Source organism: Echinops telfairi, unplaced genomic scaffold (assembly GCF_000313985.2).
Source record: "Echinops telfairi isolate 266 unplaced genomic scaffold, ASM31398v2 ScPeMD7_7469;HRSCAF=8507_0, whole genome shotgun sequence".
NCBI classification, from domain to species: domain Eukaryota; kingdom Metazoa; phylum Chordata; class Mammalia; order Afrosoricida; family Tenrecidae; genus Echinops; species Echinops telfairi.
In genome coordinates this window covers 29,737,812-29,763,780 of record NW_022111372.1, presented here as the reverse complement: position 1 = coordinate 29,763,780, position 25,969 = coordinate 29,737,812, and the positions used below count along the sequence as shown (strand labels likewise).

Here is a 25,969-nt window from a genome sequence, read left to right as displayed (position 1 = left end):
TTGACCAACACAACTCCTAACCTGGTCTTCCACTCACTTTTCAGAACCCAGCTGAGACTAGACAACGCAACCAGGAAAGCAGAAGGAAGCGAGGTCAGGGCTTCCAGCCTGTTCCGAAGCAGCAGTCACAATCGGCACGGATGGCAGCAGTTCATACTGCACTGTAACGGAGAAGACACCCACAGCCACTCGACAGTTCCAACTTCTCGTGGAGGGCATAAGGGAGAAAAAACCCCGCACATCTCCTTTAAGCACCCTCATACTCTAATGTGGGGAATGGGGGAGAACGGCTTTTCAGGTAAAGCAGCTGCATATAGAAAGGTCAGCCGCCGGAGTAACAGCTGTTGATTGCGCATTTAATCATGTCTACTCGGAGAAATAGCCTTTTGCCTTTGAGGATGATTTGAAGGTGAGAAATCACAAAAAATAATCATCTTGTGCTGTCTAAAGGTGACTCCCTCCCCCTCCCCCCCTCCCCTCCCAGTTATGTTGCAAGAAATGCCTGATTCTATCGCCTCTTGACTGCGTGCAGGTGATATCTCTGCCCTTGACCGGGCATAATGCCAATGAGAAAGGCAAGCACACAAACCAATAAGCCACTTACCTTACTAAACAAGTCTTCCACTAAAAATACCTAATACTTTAAATACATGTGGAAATGACTAATAGAGGGTGGAAACCCAAGTGACACTCACAAATGGTTCTTGGTGGACAAAATGGAGAGGACTGCTATGCCACTGAGGAAGGTGACAGAGCAAAGCAAGCTATTCCCTTAGTGGTTTCCTGTTCTTTGTACATGTGTGCCATCATGCTAGGAAGCAAATCTAGATAGAGATTCATGGTTAAGAAAATAAGAATATCTGCTCTACTTACCCTGAAAGCAAAGGCTTAGTTAGAGTGCCTTGTCTAGCAGACACCCAGGTAGAAGTTACACCAAAGCTGTGCGCGTTGCCACTCCACCCTCAGCTTAAATTCTCAAACGTTGTTTCACGTGTTAGCACGAAGACCAAGGCCTATATACAGAATAAGCCATCGGGTCTCCTGTGCATGGCCACCACTACACGAATGGATATAAAAGTGGGTTCTGAACTTGTATCCTGAGTTAACACAATTAAAGGCAGGCCAAAAGGAAATTGGGGCTCTGGCCTAGGAAAAATGTAGTGCTCGTTATCCTGTCACTCTGTGTTGTCCCTATTATATGACGGTTTCAGTAAGTTTAACACAGGAGCTGGAAAAGAGGGGGTATAGCGTGGTCAACGTGATGGTCATTCTGTGAACCATATATAAGTTTTGCAGCCTTAATGATTTCTTACATATAAATCTAATATTCCTGAAATAAAAATAAGCCTCAGGTTCTCTAGTCCAGTATCACAAAATGTGTCAGTTATCTAAGTAGAACTCTCATACCCTCAGAAAAAATTAAAGGAGGTTTTCTTTTCTTACATGTAGTAAATTCAAATACCTAGCCAACCTAAATTTTACAAAAATCACATTTAACTTACTTTTAAATAAGTTTCTTACCTCTGAAGGTCTGCTTAATATATACTTCTGTAGGTTATTTATAAAACCAGAAGACTAGGTTAGAAACTAATTCACTGTAGCAGGAATTCTATAATTTCTACAAGAAAGTCCCTGATATGTCCCCATACTAGGATTTGGGGAAAGAGGAACAGTAATATTTGTAATTTGGTCTTGCTGCCAAGCAAGTCAAAGCCTATTAGAGGAATTCTTCTAACCCCAACATTCATTCTACACGCTACAAACTAAAATAGGAGCACTTTGAATCGGAGAGAAACAGAATGAATATAGTACACGAATGAATGAAGTAATTATTAACTTTTAAAAACCAAAATGCCATGGAACCTCCAGTTTTTACTGTCAGAGATTTTTGAAGCCTTGGTTGATGTTAACTAATACTTCCTTTCTTATACATTTGACTAAACTGATACTCAGTATACCTAGCAGACCATTACCTGGACCAGGTTAATTGCATAGGAAGATTTTTACTATGTTTACATCTTTTCTTAAATTAATTTTAAAAAGCATAGTAAAGAGTCTGAGGACAAATTATTCAACTGTTTATCATACATAAGACCGCATGACTATAATACAAAGGGGGTTTTCTTTTTCATTTAACGTTACAATATACACAGCAAGTCCGGACTAGATCTTACAATCTGAACACAGGTATTCAACCTTTTCCATGCTGTTTATGTTTACAATGCACAGAAGTCCTGTAACCAAACTGTGTAGTAAAGCACACAAAACTGGACTGTAACATAACACAGTATGCAGAAGCAGTGGATTGTATGATTTCTCTTTATGTAAATATCGGTTTAAAAACTGCTTTTGTTTTTGGTGCTTGCTAAGATGTGGCAACCAGCACAGAAATAAAAATGACCTGACCCATTGAATAATATCTGAGCCTTATATCCCTAAACAGCGGTACTGAATCCCTTTTGATATTGCTATACTCAAGATGGTATCCTTTTATTTACTGTAAACCTTTATGAACCACCAAGTTCACAGATCATCCACAGGCTTGACATTTAATTACAAAATAAATATGGATTTCCTGATTAACAACCAAAAAAATAAAAAAGCGTGGCTTATAAAAACGAGTATTTCCAACTTTCCATTCACATTTACATAGTCTTAAGCCTTTCTTGCGTCACTGTTTACATATAAAAAACCTGCTTTTGTTCAGAAAAACATGACCTTGTCAGCCACAGGGAAGTGACCAACACAGAGTGAAAGGTGGCGTTCTGCTGCGCTGTTGTGAACAGGGTTTACCGGCAGAGGTAGATGACTGCTGCGTTTCTAGGCTTCTTTTGATCCTGGACACAGGTAAAATGACTTCTCTTCATTCTCCCAATTCAACCACTCAAAAATATAACTTCCTAAAATTGATCAATTGAAAATGGGAACACAAATTTAGCAACTGCCAGACTGTGTTACATTAAGGCAGCGTACTCTCAAAACTAGGCACCTGTTAAACACCAGCCTGTTACCTTCAGGTCGTGCGTGTGAGTTCTGCGTTCCTCGTGCTCCTATTCGGGACCTGTTGGTGTGCAACCAAGGCTCTGCTTTCCAGTTTACAAGTAGGCTAATCAGGAATATAAGAACCAACCGCTGGTTCCTTGCACAGCTTCTGGATCCAGTGGCCCTTGCCTTTCAGAAGCCTGAACACATTTATAATGTAACAGATGTTGTAATCTTGAGTTAGATGTCAATCTATTCTGTTCAGTACACAGATTGCTGTAAATGTATTGGCTATGGATTCAACAGTTCCAGTTTTGTTTAAGCAATAGTACAGCCATAATTTTCAACTGACATTTAAAAATGGTCTAGTTACACCTTGTGTCAAAGTGCAGAACTGCTACATTATTGGTTACAGACATCTATGTGCTATAAAAACAGCTTTGGTACAATAAATTATCAAAAAAGAAAATAAATTTTTGTAAAATTCACAGCATAATTGTGAGGCAAAAAAGCAGTCACATAAAATTCTGCATTTTTTAAAAATGTTCAGGATGAACAGAAGACATCTTTGTGCAGAAGAAATGGTGGAGATACCACGTGCCGAGAAAAAAGCAAAAGCAAAAGTAAAAAGCAGGAAGGGACACAGCTGTAGCTATTTTCATCAAAGCAAACCACTACCTCTGTGACCTTCAACCAATAAGGAAGTCAGCTTTAGGACACACGCAAAGTGACCTTGCAATACCTTACAATTAGTGGGTCACAAAAGTCTATTTTAAAAGAAAGGCCTCTTGAATTACCCATTCTCTGTGTTTTCAGCATTAAGGACTGTCTGCAAAAGCATGTCCAAAAGTGATTGCATCTGAAATGGCAGGCTCTTCTAATTTAGAGTCCAAATCCATAAGGCCAAAGGTTATCCCAAAGACCACCACTCAGACCTCCCCAGGACTGGCCAGGACTGACCCGTTGATTGCTTCTCAGTGCACCTTGGTTAGGAGACCAGTCACGTTCCATTACTATCTCCCTGCGGCCTCAAAAACCAGGAGGCCCAGAATCCCATGTAATTGCTGCTTTGCTCCTCAGTAGGTTCAGACAGGAGAGTTCTTACCCCGCCACTTAGCATGCTTACTGTGCCTTACAAACTTCAACACAACCGTCCCTTCCCTACAGCTGCTGATGGTGTCTGTGTGAGCTGGAGGGCCCTCTTCCCTGCATTACTGCATTGCCGTGCCCAGGTGTCTAAAGGACTAAAAAACCCAAATTCCCCACCCCACCCATAACAAAGCAAAACCACAATGGGGAAAAGAAAAAACATGAAAACAAAAATGGGAGGAGGAAGGGGTGTGTGTGTCACCTGCATGGGGCCCTTGATGCAAATTATGTGCAGTGCCTCTTTATTTTAAATTAGTTGGCAAATGACCAAGACCAACATCTGAACATTAACTTTTGTTGAATCGAAAGACAAAAAACTATGACTGGGATGTGGCAAGTTAAAATGGGGTAGGCAAAAGGAGAGGTGCTACCTCTGAGCTATCCGTGAAGATGGGTTTGGACATGGCTCTTTAAAAAACTTCATTGTCCCTTTGCAATCTTTTCAAGTTAAAAAAAAAAAAAAAAAAGGTCAGCTTTGCCCTCTTGTAGCGGTTCAGGGTGTTAATCTCCTTCTGATTCAAGCAGCTTTGCACTTTGTTTTTGGAAAAAAACACCACTTCTATAAAAACACACAAGAAACAAACGCAAGTTTCAATTTAGTCACGAGCTAGCTACAGGACTTTGTTGAACACAAACTCCTGTCATGGGAGATTCTTCTCTATCAATCCCTGGCCTCATTGTCAGATGTCCTTCAGTCATGTAATGTGCAGGACCTGTATTAGCAGAGAATTGGTATGTTGGATGGCCAGCTATGCCAGTCTCTTGGCGGGGATTGGAGTAGACGGTTAAATTAACGTCCATGGCTCCATTCTGTCCAAAGTCCAAGGTATTAGCAGCCACTGGGCGATTCTGGTAGGCCTGATTGCCTTGATTACCAGTAGAGGAGGAAGATGTAGAGGAAGAAGTAGTTGAGGAAGACAGGGATGTCATGGAGTGGTGACTATGGCCAACCTCCATAGAATCCTGGGTAGAGGAGCTATTAGTTGGAGAATTGTAGACCCTTGGCCTGGTCCGGTTACCCAAGGCTGCTTGTCCATGGTGGTGGTGGTGGTGATGGTGGTGGTGGTGGTGATGGGAACTATTTCCATGGTGATGATGTAATGCATTCTGTTGAGGGGCTACATGAAAGGTTGTTTCTTGAACAGGATGAGTTTCAACAGTGACTTGTGTAGGAGCTTCAGTGCCTGACCAACCAAGAGGAGCAGGAAATTGCTGACGCACCTGTAAAAAGGAAATTTACAAGAATTTATTCAAGGCAGTTTCCATTCCTTGATCTTCAATCAAAGTCTATTAACATAGGCATTAATATTAATTAAAGGGAAAGATGTCTTGAAAGTTTTAACATGTTAAGAGTTCTACAATGCAAGATTCCAATAGGTTTAATAAATTAAAAAATGTTATTAGTAAATTATATCCACAAACAGGCATGTGTATTTCATTAAGCACTTATGTTCTGTGGGAGCATTACTTAGGCCAGGGAAGAGCAAACTTTTTCTATACAAGGTCAGGTAAATAATCTTTTTCAGAAATCCAAAAGGAATTCTTACCTCTACCTCTAAGACCCGTTTCTCTCTACCTTTCCTCTTTCAGTAAAAGCACTAGTATACACTGAGCTGTTCAATAATTTCTTCATCCAATCCATAACCAAAGCCCAGATGTCTACTACCTACACTGCATATTCCACACGGCCTCTTCTCTACTCTCAACCACACCACCCCAACCTAGGCCTCTTCCCAGGCCGAGACGAATGCAATCCCTAAACAAAGTCCCTGCTCCTACCTTCTCGTGTCCAACACCTTCCACAAAGACTAGCAAGAATGAGCCTTCAAAATATAAATTCTAACATCACCCTCTGTAAAATTCCTAATTAATCCTCATTTCACTTTTAAAAACAAACAAATACAGTTAAATTCTGGTCATTCATGGTAGATGGTGGTGAATATTGAACCAACAGGGAACATAACCCTTCGGGTAACTCAAAATTATTTGCTGCCACTCCGTGCTTGCCAGTCTGTCAGGGATCCTGACAATACGGTGAGAACTAATTTGAGGGTAACGAATAAACTTTAGGCAGTAAGTATTTTCACTAATCCATGAATAATGAGAATCAACCGTAATTCACAATCCATCCAACGGGCTGCATTAATCCGGCTAATGCCTAGCTTTCCCTTGGGCCATCCTTCCATGGGCTCTCTAGGTTCCAATCACACATGCTGCTTAAATTCAAGCACACAAAATAAACAAAATCAAACTATACCAATCTTTCATTTCATATTAGTTAATATTCGATGGTTGATCACACTGACTCACTGCCAAGCGTCAATGGTAGGAGGATACAATGGTAAATGTTTATTTATAGTTTTATCAAAATTAACCACTCTTTAACCAGAAAGGTAGTTCCAGCTTATATCAGAGATAAATTATGTATATTTAAATGATAAGCACACAGCATTCTTTGTGCAATAATTTTAAAAAAGATGAAATACGTTAAATGTCCATTTATTGGAGAATAAATACCATTTTGTATCTGAACAGGGCATACTAAAGAACCAGGAACAAAATTAAGGAGCTCTGGTAGCTCCATCAGGTAAGCATTGGACCGCAAACCACAAGGTCAGCAATTCACACCCATCAGCCACTCAATGGGAGAAGATGTGGGTATCTGCTCCCATAACAATTTACAGCCGCAGAGACTTCATATACAGTCACGGTGAGCTGGAATCGACCCAATGGCAGTAGTTTGGGTTATAAATGAAATTTAAAACCCCTCTTTACACTACTTAAAGATCTACAAAATATTAATATGTTTGAGGGGGAAAAGTGAAATGCTACGTACAAAGGTTGGGAGTAGAATACATATTTGTATTTGCCTGTAGGTGTATAAAATATCTAAGAAAGAATACATTATAACAATTTAAAAATTGGGTGACTAGAGGACATAGATTTTCCATATACTATTCCAAAGAATCTCCTTTCATCCATATTTTTTTAACCTTGATATTAACGATTCAAAGGTTAAATAATTAAAAAGTATGTCAGGCAAATAAGGCAAAGTAACTTTTACTGAAAATGGTGCAAAGGTTAACAAGTATCATTATGTTTCTCTTGGTCCCTTGTCTGTTTATAGTATTTAATTTATTTGGAAGGGAGAGGGGGAGATTAAGGGACAAAGGAGGGATAGAGGGACAGAAAGAAAGAAGTACTGATAGTTAAGAGAAGACCCTGAAGAATATAGGTGGTAATCAGCAAAGCAGAGGAGGAGGGAGAAAAAAAGTCTTCCAGACTGAGGGTTCACACAACATGAGAAAAGTGAAAGTGAGACTATGGAATGTTCTAATAAACGAAAACAAAGCCCAGGAAGGCCAGCTCTAGTGCAGAGGAACAATGGCGTGGTGGGTGCAGATCACAGAAATCATTGAGACCGTTGACTCTACGTACAGGGAAAGCCAAACGCTAGTTGAAAGGAGTAGGAATAGATGGCTTTTTTGAAAGCTCACTAGGCTGTCAAAACAGGGACGGAGGTGCCGGGTGAATGAAATACTGGAAGACCAGTGAGAAAGCTCGGGACAGTAAGAATATGAGGGTAGCCACAGGGGAAAAGTGAAGTAGAGGAAATAAAACACATTTAGGATATTTAGAGTCCACATCATTTAATGTTTCATTGAATGTGGGGACGAATAAGAAGAATGATGGAAAAATCCCTAATTCCCAAGTTTATAAGTGAAGCAAATGGGTGCGTGTGAACCACTGACAAGACTAACATTACTGGCTAACACTGCAGAGTGGAGGCAACGGTAGAAATCAGTGTATGTGACACATTTACAGTCCCACAAAGATATTTATAAACAATCGGAAAATAAAGGCTCTGGGGTCACAAGTGAAGTCCAGGCCAGCAATCCAGATGTGTATGGGTGACTTACACAAAGACAGTAACTGGAGTCTTTGGTAAAGAGTCAATTGAGCTCATCCAAGAAGTGTGTAAACTGAGAAGAGACAGGCCACAAGGACCTTGTTGTATGTAAGTGGTGGTTGGAAGAAGAGAATCCAGAAAAGGGGACAGCCAAGTAAAGGCATGAGAGATGGGGGAGAAGGGGAGGTTAAAGGAGGCATCCTATCAAATCAGAAGAGTGTCAAAGTGAGGAGACAACTACACTGTCAAATGTGGCCGAGAAAGGGCATGGGGGTGGGGGTGGGGGGGCAATGAAAAAGTGTTCACTGGTGGGAACTGTGTCTATGGAGTTACAACAGGCTAAGGAGTTTTGAAAAGGAAAAGAAACCACAGGCAGCAGATATCCACGATGAGGGCCAGAAAGGGTTTTCAGATGGCAGAGACTTGAGAAAAAGAGAGATAGCAGGGAAGACAGGCTGAGATCACATGCAGAACCTGGTAGCGTTAGAGGAGGAGGAAAGGGGGGGGGGGGCGGGGAGGAGGGGGGGGGGGGCGTGCAGGAAGAATCACATGTGACTTCTAGAAGAGGGAGAAACACAATTATACACGTTAGTAGGACTACACATTCAATGATAAAAAGCTGAAGAGGGTTTTCCTTACAAATCAAGGAAGGTGTGAGCACAGAAGTGAAAAATCTAACAAGAATACAAAAGCTTCAAGCAAGACTTACAGAGATTTGGCGTGTAAGGTTGTCTAGAAACAAAGCAAAACAAAAACGCACAAGTGACCCTCCAGGACAGAGCAGAACAGCTTCAGGAGTTCCCAAGGCTGTCCGTCTGCAGGATGGGTGGGGTGGACTCCAAACACTGCCCTTTATGAGGAGGCCCTCCTATTTCCCTGGGCACACAACTCGCAGAGGAGACTCTAGGACAAAACTGCAATGTTTCTTATCTCTAAAATCAAACAGCACATCTCTGAAAGTGTACAACAGAAGAACAAGGTTTTTAGTGAGTAAGAAAGGAAAATAATTTGAGGATGCAGTAATTAGAACTATTTTGCACTGCTGGGAGAAATAGCAATTTCACTGGAATAGTGGGACTGCCCTTATCAGTATTTGTTCTTTTCTCAATCAACCAAAAGTTTTATCATATAGCCTTGGACTATTACAAATAAGTCTGAAGAAAACAGCCTTGAATGAATGTCGGTTTACATAGTTCATTTGTAATTAAACTAATTTATAGATCATAAAATACTCTGGTCTGTTAGAAAAAATTGCCAACCCTTCAGTTAGCAGTTTAGTCTTAACCCACTGTACACCACCAGGGCTCCTTAGACTGCCCAGTTGGAGGTGGGTGAGCACTAACTAAAGAACAGTGGTAACAACATACCCCTGTGTTTATCCAGTAGCCCCTGTCACAAGAACAGCAATTACTACTAAAGCATTTTACTTTAAATTTCACCTGCCAAATAATACACACATTTCTCACTATAAAACAGTTCTCAGTATAGAAAAATGTATTATTTTACAAAGACAATTTAAATGTGTTCCACTACCATATGTTTCAGTTCAATTTTCAAAAAAGTATTAACTAGATCCTTCTTTAAAAAGATTAAAAGTGCACCCCCACCCCCAAAAAAGTTTAAAAAGTCATAGCTTATCTCAGAATCCAGGATGAGTGCTCAAGGATCTAGATCCTTTATTTTATTTGGGATCTTTTATTTTATACAGGTACATAATGTCATTTAGTGCACTACAGTATAGTAATTAAATTTGGGACTCAAGGAAGGTTACTTAACCCATCAAGTCTCAGGTCCCACCATCAAATGAGAATGGAACTAATGTAAAGCTCAAAATGTGGCCAAATCCTATGAGATAATGCTGGAAAGACATTTGGAACAGTAGTCGCTATGCACCCAATAAATGTCAGCTATTCCTAAACAAAAACCAAACTCACTGCCAGCCAAGTCAACGCAGACTCACAGGGACCCTATATGACCCTAAACAAGGAGGTGGAAAATTGAAGGATGTGCTACTTTAATTACATTCTCGTTCTACTTCCTCATAAATAAGGAAGTAATGTACTTGTAGTGAGAAACACTTGTGATTCTGAAGGTAATGCTGCTAAACCCAAGGGAGGGAGGTGGGGGTGGTCATCTCAGTGTGAAGGCTGACCTGAGGGCTGTGGGTCTCACAGTCCATGGCCTGGACCGTGGCCGTGAAGTGACCCCCACTGTGCCGGTGCTGGTGCGTTGGGTCCGACCGTGCTCGCCCACTGTTGCTCGTCCCCGATGATCCACCTTAAACATCACAACATAGTACAATGTATGAGTTCAATGTTTATGTATTTTAAGTTTATATTCCACTACACTGATACCCTATGCCAAGATCATAGGATTGTCATACTAAACACTAAACAAAAACACCATCAAGTCTGGTCAAACTAAGAAACAATGTAAGCATATTGCCAAAGAGGCACCATTAAAAAAATAAAGAACCCACACAACTTTGGGGGGATACGGGTGACATGAAGGTTAATAACTAGTTGTTTTCAACTAACAAGCAGAATTTATTATAGGCAGAGTTTAGTATTGGCACTTTGGGGCACACAAATTTATTACTAACACAAAGAAGAGATTAAGTAAAGTAATTCCTCCCCATCCCACTAATGAATTTTCCAAATTGCTTAAATAATCTCACTTTGACCACAAAATACAACATTGTGAAGTGCAGATCTAATGCCAACGAACAGACCTGAGCTTGAAGAAGTACTAGAGGTGGTGCCTGAAGACTGGGACTGCTCCATTGCCGGACTTGTGGATACACTGTTACTTGTATTTGTACCTTCATCAGCTGTTTTCTTAAAGAAACTGTGCTGCAGGGCATAGTAAGGTTGGATTCGAGTTTTGGGATCATAATCCAGCATCCTTAAAATGAGGTCTTTGAACTTCAAGTAGTCAGCTACCGTATGACCTGATTCCCCAGCACGGCGGCCACCAGGACCCCCTGTTTCTACTCCAAGGATATTATGGAGTTTGCGGGTTGCTGGTGGTTTATACTCCTAGAGGAGAAGAGAGAGGGGCTTTCATTAAACCCGATGAAGAAGTACAAGTCCACCTTTTTATGCAAATCATATAGTCATCTTCTAGTTGTCAATGGCCCCTACCCTGGGGAGGTACTTGCGTAACAAGGAATGCAATTTTTTACACCAACATGGGGTGGGGTGGGGAGTTCAATGTGGCGCTTAATACTTCCCAGAAGGGAGGTGGGTTACAGTGGCCTGTTATTTGTGTAAAATTACAGTATATAATTTAACTTCAAAAATGCTCTAAGATAGTATTTATTGAAGCCATTAATAAAGGACATGGTTGACAGTTGAGTCTTCAGTGTCTTTCGCACACCATAATAGCCTGCAGTCAGAAAATTCAACCAGATGACGAGAGCAAGGAGGACACACGAAGGGTCACCGAGGCCAGAAAGGGAGCGGCAAATCCCAGTCTGCCTGAGGGGTGACCACCACCAGGGCAAATGTGTGGTCCGTGTAAAAGACCTTCTGCAGTCCCTCTAATCTTATGTGTCTTTAAATGTCTTTTAAACAGCCAATGAGGTACAGTGAGGTTCAACACACACATAGAAATGCCATATAATTAAAAAAAAGGGGAGGGGGGAGAGGAATAAAGAGTATTTATTTCTTTAAAAAAAAGAGTGGAAGAGGGTTAAATAGAACTATACAGTTGATCCGATTACATGGAACTGTGTGTGACCTCCTCCCTGGGGGACAGACAACCGAAAAGTGGGTGAAGGGAGACGTCGGACAGGGCAAGATATGACAAAATACCCATTTATAAACTATCAAGGGCTCATGAGGGAGAGGGGAGCGGGGAGGGAGGGGAAAAATGAGGACCTAATGTCGGGGGTTTGAGTGGAGAGAAATGTTTTGAGAAACGATGTACAAATGCGCTTTACACAATTGATGTGTGTATGGATTGGGATGACAGTTGTATGAGCCCCTAATAAAATGTAAAAAAAAAAAAAAGAACTATACAGTTATCATATTTGTATGCAAACATTGGAAGCTGCACTTTTTTAGCAAGCAGTGATTTTGGTTTCCTATGCCTGTCATATGCATGTGCTCGCTATAGTACGGATGTGACATGTGAAAATACAGCGTTATATTGTTTATTTTGTGATCAATTATTATCTGAAGGCATTAGTAAGTTAAAGATGCATATTATAAATGGAATCAATACAAATTAGACACACAGGATTACTGTATTTTTTTCCTTTAAGTACCCTAATTTTTTTAAAGTATTGCTGTTGGGTGGTAGGGAAGCATAGTGGGAGAGGAGAATATTTTTTGTGATAAAATACAGTTTAGAAATAAAGAAGAGATGTAATGAAATACTCAAACTGTATGATTGACCCCAAAGAAGGCAGGCGTGAACAAGGAACACAACACGGGCTATGTATGCATTGTAAAAGAGGCTATTGGACTGAATGATAATGCGGGACCCAACTGTGTGGAACAGACGTTATACGCTCACCATAAAGATATGGACAGGTTGAAAGAAAAACATAAGGGGGGGCTTATATATTCATCCAAATAATGTGTGTTTTACATTTATTGACCAGCCACAGGTATTTTTATAAGCACCACTATCTCGTATAACAATTTGAAAAACATATTACTGCAAAGAAAACTTAGCAAAGCATATTTATGAAAATAACTCGCAGCGCATGCTGGGGATGGCTATAGTACTATCAGACATAATGACAAAAGTACTATTAAAGAGGACTATCTCATGATGATGAAACGGTCAATTTATCCACAAGCCTTAAACTTTCCCAAATGTAAGCACAACTACTAATAGAGCTTCAGAAGTTTCCCTTGAGAAAGCTAAAGGGAGATCTTAGCAAATCTAAAATTATTATTGAATATTAACCCTGCCCTGTTCCTGAACGGACGGACGGACACACACACACATATACAGAGGACAGAGAAGATGTGAAAATTAGAAAATGACCTATAGTGCTACGCCAAACAAATACAAAACGTGAATTCTTTTCAAGTACTTAGGGAAGATTCAACAAGATATAGCACATGCTAGGCCATGAAACAGTCTCAATGAGCCTAACACTTTTATATTAATAACCAGTAATAAAATACCTAAAAAGTACTCAAATATTTTGAAATTATGTAATAAAATTCTAATGAAGAGTCAAAGATGAATTGCTAATTAAACATATTAATAAGTTGTGGGATACAGCAAAAGCAGTGCTTAGCAATTATCAGATGCTTTGATAAAAGATAGATTTTGATTCAATGACCTAAGTGGAAACTAAAAGAAGGTTAAAATCAGCAAAAGGTAATTAGAAATAAAGGATAGTAAAAAACAACAGCTGCTCTGAGCAGAAATATCATTCTCTGGGCTTGGTGGGACAGGAGGTGTTCCATTTTCGCTCCTTCCCACATCGTTTGCTACTATGCCCTTTATAGGCTTTTCTTTTTTTTGGTCAATGTTTTTGCTGTTACTGTTTTGGGAGGTTTTTTTGGTTTTGTTTTCTTTTGTTGGTTTGTTTTGCTCTATCATTATTTTTGAGATTATTGTTTCTGCATGTCCATCCCGATAAAATAAACAATCTGGAGGAGAAAACAACTGGACCAAAGGTTCTGGGGAAGACACAGGAGAGGGGGTGGTAGGGCGTCAACAAACCAAGGGACAAGAGAACAACAAGCGATCTAACACTGATGGTGAGGAGGGCGTAGGATGCCTGGTGGGGCCTGATCAAGGGCAATGTAGCCAAGAGGAATTACTGAAACTGAATGATGGTTGAACATGATAGTGGGACAAGAGGTAAGTAAAAAGAAATAGAGGAAAGCACTAGGAGGTAAAGGAGATTTATAGAGGTCTAAATACAGGCATGTACATACGTAAATAATGATAGGGAAATAGATCCATTTACAAACAGTTATATGTTTAAGTATTAAGGTAGCAGAGATGGACATTAGGCCTCTACTCAGGTACTCCTCCAACACAGGAACATTTTGTTCTAATAACCCGGCATTCTGTGATGTTTGCCTCCCGACAGACTTCTGAAGACAAAATGGGTAGATAAGCAAATGTGAAGGAAGCAGATGGTGCTCCGCTATCAAGACATAGCATCTGGGGTCTAAAAGGCTTGAAGATAAACAAGTGGCCATCTAGCTGAGAAGCAACAAAGTCCACATGGAAGAAGCACAACACTCTGTGTGATCATGAGGTGTCGATGAGATCAGATATCAGGCAGCAAAGACCCAGAACAAAAAAAAAATCATATCAATGTGAATGAGGGCGAGTGCACAGTGGAGACCGAAAGCCCATCTGTAGACAATTGAACATCCCCTTACAGAAGGGTTATGAGGAAGAGACGAGCCAGCCAATCGGGTACAGTATAGCACTGATGAAACATACAACTTTCCTCTAGGTCTTTAATGCTTCCTCACCCGCCCCCGCACCCCCCAACTATATCATGACCCCAATTCTACCTTACAAATCCGACTAGACTAGAGTCTGTCCCTGGGTACAGATAAGAGCTGGAAACACAGGGAATCCATGACAGATAAACCACTCAGGAGCAATAATGAGAGTAGAGATACCAGGAGGGTAAAGGGGGGATGGGGGTGAACAGAAAGGGGGAATGGATCACAATGATCTACATATAATCCCCTCCCGGGGGATGGACAACAGAAACGTGGGTAAAGGGAGAGAGCAGTCTGTATAAGGCATGAAAAAATAAGAATAATTTAGACATTATCAAGGATTCAAGAGGGAGGGTGGGAAAATAAGCTGATACCAAGGGCACAAGTACAAAGAAAATGTTTTGAGAATGATGATGGCAACATATGCACAAATGTGCTTGACACAATGGATGTATGTATGGATTGTGATGAGTTGTATGAGCCCCCAATAAAATGATTTAAAAATATATATCCCCACAAAAAAGGTATTATTCTTCAACTCGATAAAAGGCAGCTACAAAAAGACCCACAGAACTAAAGTCACACTTAATGTTAGATTAATACTTTTGCAAAAAGTGGAAACGAGGCAAGACATCTGCTAAGCTACTGTTCACCCTGTAGAGGAGCTAATCAATATAATAAACTAAGAAAAAGGAATGAAAGTTTGACAGAAAAACAAAAAGATCTTTGTTTACAAAGGGTATGATTGGTTAAGTAGGAAATCATACAAAAACCAACCCCCCCACACCAAAAAAAAAACCTTTTGAGTTGGTGAGGATATTCTATTTTGTTGAGGTAGTCCATACATTTTATTGCATGGAAATTATATGTCAACAAAATATCATTTATAGCCCCCTTTATTTATCTTCCTAAACCCTCTGCAAAAAAATTATAGCGACTTTGGATTTCATTAGGAGAAAATGTTAATCTGGGTCTTTTAAGTAAAAAGTAACAACATAATCATGTGTCACTCAACATCCATAATATATTTTCAGTGTTGTGTGATTCGGACATTGGAAGTCTTCCATAACTCTGTCTTTCATCAGTACAGAATTAAGTTGGGTATGGTTTCTATCTAACATTAGTCCAACTTTTGCCGAGTATGCAGTGTACCTTTTTCATTAATCACTTTCAGATACACTAAAACACTTTTAATACAATAACACTAATTTTAACTACTTTTGGATGCCTAACACATTGTAGCGCCCATTTACTATTACAAACCATTGTGCAAACCTCGAATGTTTATGCAGTAAGTTTCACAATGGTTGAGCCTACATATAGGTGCTAAGATGTTGTCCAGACATTATGCAACACATAATGTAATATACTAATGATGATGTGTTCACATGCATGTAACAATGGTTATCTTTAACCATGTAGTCATCTGATTCTGAAATTTTATAATTTTATTGTCTATTGACTAGCATATAGTTTTATTATAAAATTTACATTTATTAAAATATAAAGTCCTATTTTTCTATTCCAAAAAGTTTTATATGTATCTAATTAAGGGGAATCTCATAAAGTTACGTAAAAATTTAAATGTAAATTAAGGTACACACTTTGAATTCCATAAAGGGAAAAAGTTTATCCACTCATTCTGAGATGATCTCCACCAAAATAATAAGTATTATCATTATGAGAGCTCAATTTGGGAGAAATGAAAGGTCACGGTGCATATTTGATGAACTGTGATTTTTCAGAGCACAGATAAAGGCATTTTGTGTGTGTCAGGGGGTAGATGGATTTAGAAAGAAAAAGAAGTTGCACTGGGGGAAATGTAATAGCCTCCATTGCAGAGAGAGAAAAAAAACATTAAGAGCTTTGATATTCCTTATGCGAATTTAAATTAACTGCCTTGAATGTTGATGAGATAAAGAGGAGTCGTCCTGGGACATGCTTTGGTTCAGTAGGAAAACCAAACCAGACCAAACACTGTTAAACAGATACGTAATACCAACTAACAGCAACCCTGTAGAACAGAGTAGAAATGGCCTTCTGGGTTTCTGAGACTGTAACTCTTTATGGGAGTAGAAGGCCTATTATTTGTCCTGCAAAGCAGGTTTTAAACTGCCAATGTTGCAGTTAAAAGCCCAACACATAACCCACTAGGCTACCAGCACTCCCGCATTAGGAAAAGGGACCATAATTGATGTTATGTAGACAAGGATTTAAAAAGAAATCCTTGGATATCTACTTTGTAGTTTCCATCTCTCCCCATGAAAAGTGTCATAATTTGTTGGCTAAACATGTAGAGCATGGCAGAATGGAATAAACATTACAGATGCATCGTGAAAGACAAAAATCACACACTAAAAAAAAAACAACAACAAAAAAACCCAGTTTAAGGTAAATCATCTAATCTTCCAAGTAGAGATCAGCTAAGTGGAGATGAGTGAAAGCAAATCAAACCACCACCATCTTCAGTTCCTTGGAAATGACACCTGGTGGCAGCATCACTAAAACGCACAAGCAGAAACCCCACACCTGGAGACCTGGAGCAAAAGTCAATCCTATATATATTTTAAAATCATATATGCAAGTCAAAAACAGAGATCTTATTTACTATATGTATATTTATATATAATACAGGCACATAGTTATGTTATACTAGTATATTATTATTTACAGATACATAAAACAAAAATCTAAATCAAGATGCAAAATTATCATTTACCTATTAAATGACATTATTTTGGTATATTAAAAAGTCCTTAAGAAAAGGGCAATTACTAAAAGCTACTGTCTTAAAATGTTTATTTTTAAAGATTTTTAGAACTTGTAGAATTACTGCCATCCAGGTAAATGAGGTAGGCATCCAAAATCTAGCCAGACAACTTAGCCAATACCCTTTTCTCCCATACTTCACCAACTTACTAAGCAAACGAGCCATTTACCGTAATTTACGTAAATTGTGTTCTCGGCTGCAGTATTGTTAACTGTGACTACACTACATATCCAGGCTGTGAGAAACAAAGGCCAGATTTGATTCTACTGTTGAATAAGACATGACAGTGATTTGATCAGTCATCTAACAAAGGGGGCAGTTTTCAAAATGATGTCTTAAAGCAGCAGTTCTCGACTGGGTCACGACCCCTTTTAGGGTCGAACAACCCTTTCACAAGGGTTGCCCGATTCATAACAGAAGCAAAATTACAGTTATGAAGTAGCAACGAAAATAATTTTACGGTTGGGTGGGGGGTTACCACAACATAAGGAACTGTATTAAAGGGTCACAATACTAGGAAGGTTGAGAACCACTGTCTTAAAAGGAACTCTGGCCATTAAACAAACACTGGTTCATGCAAATAATTCAAGTCAAACTATTATTCGCTTATTTAGCAAAATATGTACTCGAGTTATAAAGAGAATTGTTAAACAGTAACAGTGATTTCAAGTAAATCCAAAATGAACTGTAAAAAAGCTATCACCAAAGAAAGAGAGGAGCAAGGCAAAAAAAAATCCCTATTTTACCCGTTTTCCATCTTTGGTCTTCTTTAAGTTCCAAGTGCCATCTGGCAACTTCTCAAAGAACTTTCTTGCTTTGGGTGCTTGGTCAAGAATATGAGCAGGTGGAATACCCAGAACTTCCACTATTTTATTCATCTGATCTACCTGTACATATTAAAAGCAAAACAAAAACTTTAATTTCTAACGTCCACTCTACTTTGGTTCATTCATGAATAATTTAAGTATCTACCATGTGTCAGGCACCCCCCGGGCACTAAACTCCCTCCTAGAGTTTAGCATTTCACAAAGAGTTAGGCAGACAATTAATAAGCAAACAGGTAAATCTATAATATGTCAGAAGACTATAGAGGAAAATAAGAAAGGATGGGAGGGAATTTTAAAGTTTTGTTCCATCACTAAAATTCTACGAATTTAATGATGTCTAGACATAGTAAATGTTTTGTTTTTTTAAGTATAGATTTGTTCATTCATTCGCTCAAATATTAATGCCTACTAAGTGCTTGAAACCATGCTCAGTATTGCAGTGTGAAGGAGGATTCAAAATTTTATGGGAAAATAACTGTTGTATTTTAATTCTCTTTTGTGGCAAATTTTTGAAGGAAACAAAAAGGGCAAAAACCTCTATCAAGAAGTAATTTATATAACCGTGGGACCAGATTAATAATAAATCAGCATTAAATGTATTATGCCAGAAGATGACTAATTCGTATGAGAACATTAGGGGATGAGGAGTGCATAAGGGTGCTACCACTTTAAATAGGGAAATCACCAAAGGTTTCATCGGGAAGGTGACATCTGAACATTCACCCACCCATAGGCGGTGAGAGAAGGAGCCAAGAACAACTTGGAGAAGAGCATGCCTGGCACAAAAAAGCACACACACACAAAGACCATGGTACAGGTCTGTCCATGGTAGGCCTGGGCATGGCACTGATGTTTCCAAGAGACATCTGAAAAGGTTGTGTATTAGATATGAGGGTGGCTAAAGAGGAGGGGGCGAGATCCAAGAGAACAGGGGTTGGGGATAAGTAGGGATTTACAGTTACTTACAGGATTTGTTTGTTTAAAGAAAGGATCAGGACATAAAAATATTGTTAAAACAAAAGAAAGGTACTAACTCATGGGGTACTATTATTTATATTTAAGCAAAAACTAACAAATACTTATACCCACTGTAGCTAAAGTCGCTCAAAAGGAGGAAGGGACAAGTTTGTGATACCATCTATTAACAGGGGTATCATCCAATCACTTAATTTCTTTGGTCTGTCTTTCCTCATTTACAATCGGCTGATCTATATAGGCAACGGTCAAGTTTTCTTTAAAAATAAAACAAGCCCCCCAAGAGTGAATAGTACTAACACACATTTAGAGACTCCTCCAGCTCAAGAGAAGCATGGCCCACCTGGTACTGCTCCTCTCTCACACGTACCGCTGCTTAGTTTCATAAACCTCTTTAGAACACTAGTGGGCTAGAGAATTGTACCATTCGGTGGGAGCTCTAAAATTCTCTAATCCTAATCCACCTTATTCATATTGAGTACCCATCAAACCCACTGACCTCTGCTTCTTTACCAAATAGTCTCAAAACTGATTTTGACATTTACATAGTTCTTCAGGTTGGCCCTCGTCCCTTTGTTTTCAACTTTGCATTTCCTGTTATACTGTACTTACAATCTGTAACAATTACACCAAAACACCAGACTTTTTAATATCGTTCACTTCTCCCCTTCATCGACAAAATAATTATCTTTCTTATCTCTTAATTCCAACGGACCATTACATGACAATTGACAATGAAAAAGTAAATGAAAAATACTGACTTAATATTTGAATGATTAAGTAGATGGGCAGACATACCCCTATAAAAAGAACTTTTAGATCACATTCTCATTGACAAAAAGTAAAAAGTAGTATGAAGACAGAAACACTGTTTCTAAAGTAACTTATCAATTACCTCATTGGCACCACTGAACAGGGGCTCTCCAGTGTGCATTTCAACCAAAATACACCCAAGGGACCACATGTCAATAGCAAGGTCATAAGGCATTCCCAGTAGCACCTCTGGAGACCGATAAAAGCGACTCTGGATATACTGGTATATCTGAAATACATTTTAATACAATATTAATTGCAAAACAGGTTTGGTTTAGAATTGCACACACTTCATTCAAAATATTAATCTGATATTAATTGGGGAGAGGAGGGCGTGAGATGGACCTATAAAATTCCTGAATTAGGATTGTAGTCACACAGACTTAAGATGTCAGACTTCATGTATCCTGAGAAAGAATTAAGTCAAGGTAATGGTTTACATCACTTTAAAATGCAAAATTATATATACCTCAGAAATACAACCAGGCCAACTCTAACTGATAATTAAGGTATACGTTAATATGACTTTGTTTTTAAAACTATTATTGGGCAAAATCAATTTCCCTATTAAGTATTCTTTTCTGCTATGGCTTAACCTAATAAATGTATCTCAAAATTATGAGTTAAATTATCCCAGTACAATCTGATTTAAAATTCAGACAATCGTACTGTATTAGTCTCTCAGATAAAGCCAGGAAAAGCTGCTATATAAAGATTGAGCTGGGACTTGAATCACTTTTCTCTCTGCCCTTCCCCTCCATCTCAGCTTAAACCTTAAAACAGAACATCTGTACTGAAATGGATAGCTTTCAATGACATCATCTGAGACTGTCTTGGGAGATCAATTCATCTTTGCGTAGCCACTATAAGTTTATATCTAGAAATGTGATTAAAACAAAGGAAAGTTTCACTGAAAGAGAAAAGAAACACAATTCTCAGACTTCCCCACTTAATACCCAAGCTATACAACCAGCCAACACTGAACTGTTTTATCCTGAGCTCTGTCATCCCACTGAAAACTCCTGCCAAATCACCTCAAATCCCGTCTCATTAACTGTTGAATCCAACCCAGGGCACTCTCTATAAGAGGCTCTAACTCAAAATGTGAGTCATAAAGTTGTAGTTATTTCCAGGTTTTTTTATACACCAACAACATTGTGAAACCTTCGAGGCTGTAGCACACCCTACTACAGAGACTAGCACATGTAAGAAATGTGCTACTTTCCTGTCTGGTTTGGTGAAAGCAGTAATGGACCTTCTACAAGGCGGGGCCTATTCCGAAAGACAGTTGCTCTGCCATCTTCTGATTCTGACCTAACAGAGCAGGTGGGGTAAGGCCATTGCACATATATATTTTGGAAATGGCTTTCCCTGTGATGCTGAGGCTAAAAACTCTGACCTAAAGTGATGTTGCCTTGGCTTGAGGAGAAGAGGTAAGCATTGTTTCCTCCTACTTCAACTTTTAAAATGTCTAACAATAGCCACAAGTTCATTTACATGGGGAAAAATTAACAAAATTCCTGTTAACTGGCTATAAATCTTCATGATAAATAGGCTACATTTAAAATCTTGAAAAAATTAAGAAGTGGAAATTTCTCGCCAAGTTGTAAGAATAAATTCCAATAGGAAACATTAACATCTGTATGTAGATTTTTTAAAGAAATACAGTGTCAATACTTGCAAGTAAACAGTCGTGAAGAAAATGGGTAAAATATTATCAAGAGGTGATTTTAATTTATTTTAAGAGGACAATTTGCAATTTCTATTTTAAGACAAAGACACTAGAAAGAATGTGATAAAAAAAAACATTTTTCCTAAACAGCTGAAAGTAATCTATTCATCACTGCTGATACATCTTTTTCCAGCAGAATCTAAATAAAACCGATTTGCAACACGTCAAAATTTTTATGAGTTATAAATTGGTGGGTGAAGTTGGTTTAAGCTTATTTATCAAAATAAATGTTTATTAACCAAGAAATTTCTATGCTATCTCTGGTGGCACAGTGGTTAAATGGCTTAAACTGCTAACAGAAATGCCAGTGGTTCAAACCTCCCATGTGCTACAAGGCAGAAAAATGTGGTCGTTTGCGTCTGTAAGGATTACAGCCGTGGAAACTCCAGGAGCAGTTCTACTGATTCATGTAGGTTTTCCACTGAGCCGGATTTGGCTCAATGGCAGTAACGTTTAGTCTTAACACAAAATTGCCTGAGGTTGGTTTGGTTTTCTTTTCGTGGTTTGTTGTTCTTTTTAGGGAAATAATTTAATGCAAAGCTTCAATGTCCTTAAATTGAGATTCCTATAAATTTATACTAAAACCTCCAGTTGGAAAACATATAGGTACAAAAAAATAATTACTTAGTTTTTTTTAATCTCTTATTCTGTCTTTTCGTATACATATAATTTTAATTACATCCACTTTGAACAATCAGCTTTTAACTACAAGTACTTTAAAAGATGCAGACATTGATACAACGTGATTCAAGGGTCTATGGCTTAAAGACAAAGAAACATTGTGGAATTACTCCTAAATTATCAAGACATTGCATTATTAGCAGCATTTCAAATATCCATCTGTGCTGTTTTACCTAATTCTACTTTAATTCACAAACCATGAAATAAAATAATACTTACTCTCTGGCCCAACTGACAAGAACTGCCAAAGTCAACGATCTTGATTGCACTGCGTTTCGGGTTACAGAGAAGGATATTCTCAGGTTTTAGGTCACAGTGAATGATACTAAGTTCTGGAGTCGCAAGAAAAAGCAGTGCAGTGCACATCTGTTGTGCAAACTTTCGTGTAAGGTTTAAAGAGACACCTCGAAAATTGGTGTTCCTCAACAAGTCATAGAGGTTGTAAGACAGCATTTCAAAAACTAAACAGAGATGGTTTCGAAACATAAAGTGGCGTTTCAAATGCACTGAAAAAGAAGAACGTTTCATTTTAAATTATACATACCAATAAAAATCAAAGTTGTGTGTTTTCAAACAATCTTTAACACTACCATGTCAAATCTACAGCAAAATCAAGTTCAAATTTGGCGATCAGCAGTCAGCAGCAACAGCACAATCTTTAATAAAGTACAGAATACCTAAATTGCTCAATATTGAAACAGTTGTAGTGTTAGTAAGAAAGAGCTATACTGTAAATAGTATTGCCAAAAAAATAAGTCACAGATGAAAATGAGTAGCAAATACAGTCTTGAGAAGGTACCATACTTTAGCAAGTTACCTCCATCTGTAACTCTAAGTCTTAACTTCTGAGAGCTCCCTCACAACTCTCTATGTCTAAGCTCCACCTACTGGACCTCTGGCCTGCCGCACTTCTTTCCTAAGTGGCAGGAGGCCTCCCTCTGCAGGGGCACTGGAAACACATCTGCTTTGCTGAGCATCAGGTTCCACTAGCTGTTCTCCACTAACTACAGCAATAGTAAAAGGAAGAAAATAGGTGCCACTGACCCCCACCCTTAATACAAATACACCAATGTTTGAAAACCCTGCTTTGCAAAATATTTAGGCACATAATCAAAGCATTTGATTTTGCTCATCAAACTGATGATAAAGATCTTATGTAAGACTGATGCTTCAAATTAGAGCTCAACCAACAAGAAGAAATTATAAATAAGCTTATGAATAGAGATACAGCACAGAATACATGCTGTCACTGTGAACCCTCTAAAAAAGGCTTAATATTCACTTAATTGGGCCAAAGATTGTAGTTTAAGAATTAACCTTGGCTTCCTATCAGATAAACCCATTCAATATAGTAAAGTGCTACCCTAACCGCTTCACTAGAAAAAAATTTCCCGTTACCAATCTGAGCAACTGTAACCTGGAATGACACAAAATAACCGTTTGTCAGGCTGCCTTCACACATCGTAGTATTTTAGTATAATAAAAAAATGTAAGTTTCTTACAGTAACTAACTTCTTTGTTTTAGTAAGTGAGCTTCTAATGCTGCCGAGCTCACAGCAGCCTCCGGAGGAGCTTGAGATCGGGGCTCACACTTCCTAAAAAGTTCTTACAGCCATTATTAATCCACTGGCTCACCACAAATAGGCAAGCACTCAATTACTACTGAGAGGGTGCCAAGTGCTGAAGTGCCTTGAAAACCAGGACTGGCAATCCATCTGAAAGGTCACCGTCTTGAAATCCATTGCAGCAGTTCTGCTCTGCACACATGAAGCTGCCGGAAGTCAGAAGCAACTCAACATTAACTAATACTAAGTTACCTGAGGGAAGACCCTCTGAATTAACAAATGGGACACACACACTCACACTCACAACACTTGTTTCTTTCTACACTGTGTAACATCTGGAATACAAATTCCAAAATATTCAATGTACTATTGCTGGATCAAATAACTTATATAAATGTATGCCCTACAACAGAAATAGTGTGTGGTTGTAACCAACCGCTTAAAGATAAAATCAAAATATTTTAATAAAAAACAATCCATTAACGTTCAAAGTTCCGTTCTGGTTGGGGCACATTATTTATTTACCTATGTAGTACTTCATTTCAGTGTCATGTTTGTTCATCAGCTCGAGGAGTCGCACTTCAATCTGGGCTTGGTTCAGAAAAGCCTTCTTGTTCTTTATTATTTTAATGGCAACCCATTCTTGTTCCACACGATCATATGCTTTTACAACCTAAGAGGGGGTTGGGATAATTAATTTTATTTTATTAAAGACAATTTCACATTTTACAATTCATTTTATTTGTATATTTTTTAGTTTTCATCTAAATACATCTTTTAAAACTTTAATTTTTTTCTGACATTCCTAATTAGAATAGATACTGTTTGTTAAATATAACAGCAATTTACTGCATAATATTTTTAAGTGAAGCCTTTTAATTTCCTTTAAAATATTTACAGTATCCCTAAATATTATTGAAAAAATAACAATCAAAATTAGATGAACTCTTTTCTTTAGAAATCAATTTTGAGTCTTGACAAATTTTTGGTTTTCCCTTACTAAATGATATTATAAGATTAGTTCATCCAAATGGCTTTTCTATTAATGAAAGAAAAACACCATGGTTTCAGTCTAGTTAATTTCAAAAAAGGAAGATTACTTCAGATTTTAAATTAGAATCTCAAAGACAAAAATTTAATCATTTAATGATGTAAACAACTAGTTTACATATACACACACAACACAGCTAAGAAAGTTTTATAAAATAAGTTAAATGCCATATCTAGGGAGTTTTGATAGGTGCATTAAAATGAGTATTACTTAAAAGGGTAGAGGGTATTTAAACCAATTAAACATGTACCCCTCTCATTTTATTTTTTTACTCATCTAAAATCAATTTCATAGTATTAAAAAATCAATAATAAAAAGGGAAATATAGAGATAAAAGAAAACTAGATTCTTAGTAATCAGAAGTAACCACTATTAAGCGATTTTTCAAAGTTATGTGGTATAACACTACATGTAGCACAAATGTTTAAAGGTCTGGAGTAGAACGCCAAGTGATCCAATATATAAAATGACAACCACTGGATTAGAAGAGAATGGCATGCATGTTCCAAAATCTACATCAATTATGACTAAATATATTGTGCATGATAAATGATAGTAATAGTTCAGCTGAAATAAAATTTGGAGGAAAATGCTGTACCACCCATGTCACTCAAATTTGAGAGGTATTACCTGTTGACTTTTATATCAGAAACTAACATTATGTAAAAATATCAAGGTGGCTGTAGTATTCTTCTTTCACTGACTCTATCGACTATCCCAGGAGTTAAATACAATTCAATCTTACGGTGTCCAGGACAACGGTCACAACAGCCTATTTACAGACGCAGCAAATAGTTAACCAGCTAAAAGGTAAAGGAATGGTTTTGAACCATTATTTACACAATGAGTAGTTGTTAAAAAATATCAATGTCCAGAGCCCACCCACAGAGATTTTGACTTAACTGGAATGGACCCTAGGCCCTCATACTTTTAGTGCTCCTGGGGAAATCTTTATCATGCAATGATTTTGGTCCTTTGGCTAAAGCAATGGAGGCATTCCGTCAACAAGGATTTGACAGTGGATTTAGAGCGTGTGTGGCCAGCCTTAAAATGCCAGATCAATAGGGTAGACCAGGT

General features: G+C 38.3%; 1 protein-coding gene across 4 annotated transcripts in view; it reads right to left on the bottom strand.

Annotated features, from left to right (window-relative positions):
- Positions 1 to 2,063: 2,063 nt before the first annotated feature.
- The window catches only part of DYRK1A (dual specificity tyrosine phosphorylation regulated kinase 1A), a 125,762-nt gene continuing 101,856 nt past the window's right edge, over positions 2,064 to 25,969 (bottom strand). For all 4 annotated transcript variants that reach the window (XM_004696935.3, XM_004696936.2, XM_045284523.1 and 1 more), the window contains 7 exons: positions 24,367 to 24,514; positions 22,496 to 22,782; positions 19,946 to 20,092; positions 17,995 to 18,135; positions 10,773 to 11,079; positions 10,194 to 10,318; positions 2,064 to 5,352 (listed from right to left, as the gene is read on the bottom strand). In XM_004696935.3, the coding sequence (XP_004696992.1) occupies positions 4,732 to 5,352; positions 10,194 to 10,318; positions 10,773 to 11,079; positions 17,995 to 18,135; positions 19,946 to 20,092; positions 22,496 to 22,782; positions 24,367 to 24,514 (1,776 nt within the window). In that variant the 3' untranslated portion in view covers positions 2,064 to 4,731. The remainder of the gene's footprint in view (positions 5,353 to 10,193; positions 10,319 to 10,772; positions 11,080 to 17,994; positions 18,136 to 19,945; positions 20,093 to 22,495; positions 22,783 to 24,366; positions 24,515 to 25,969) is intronic.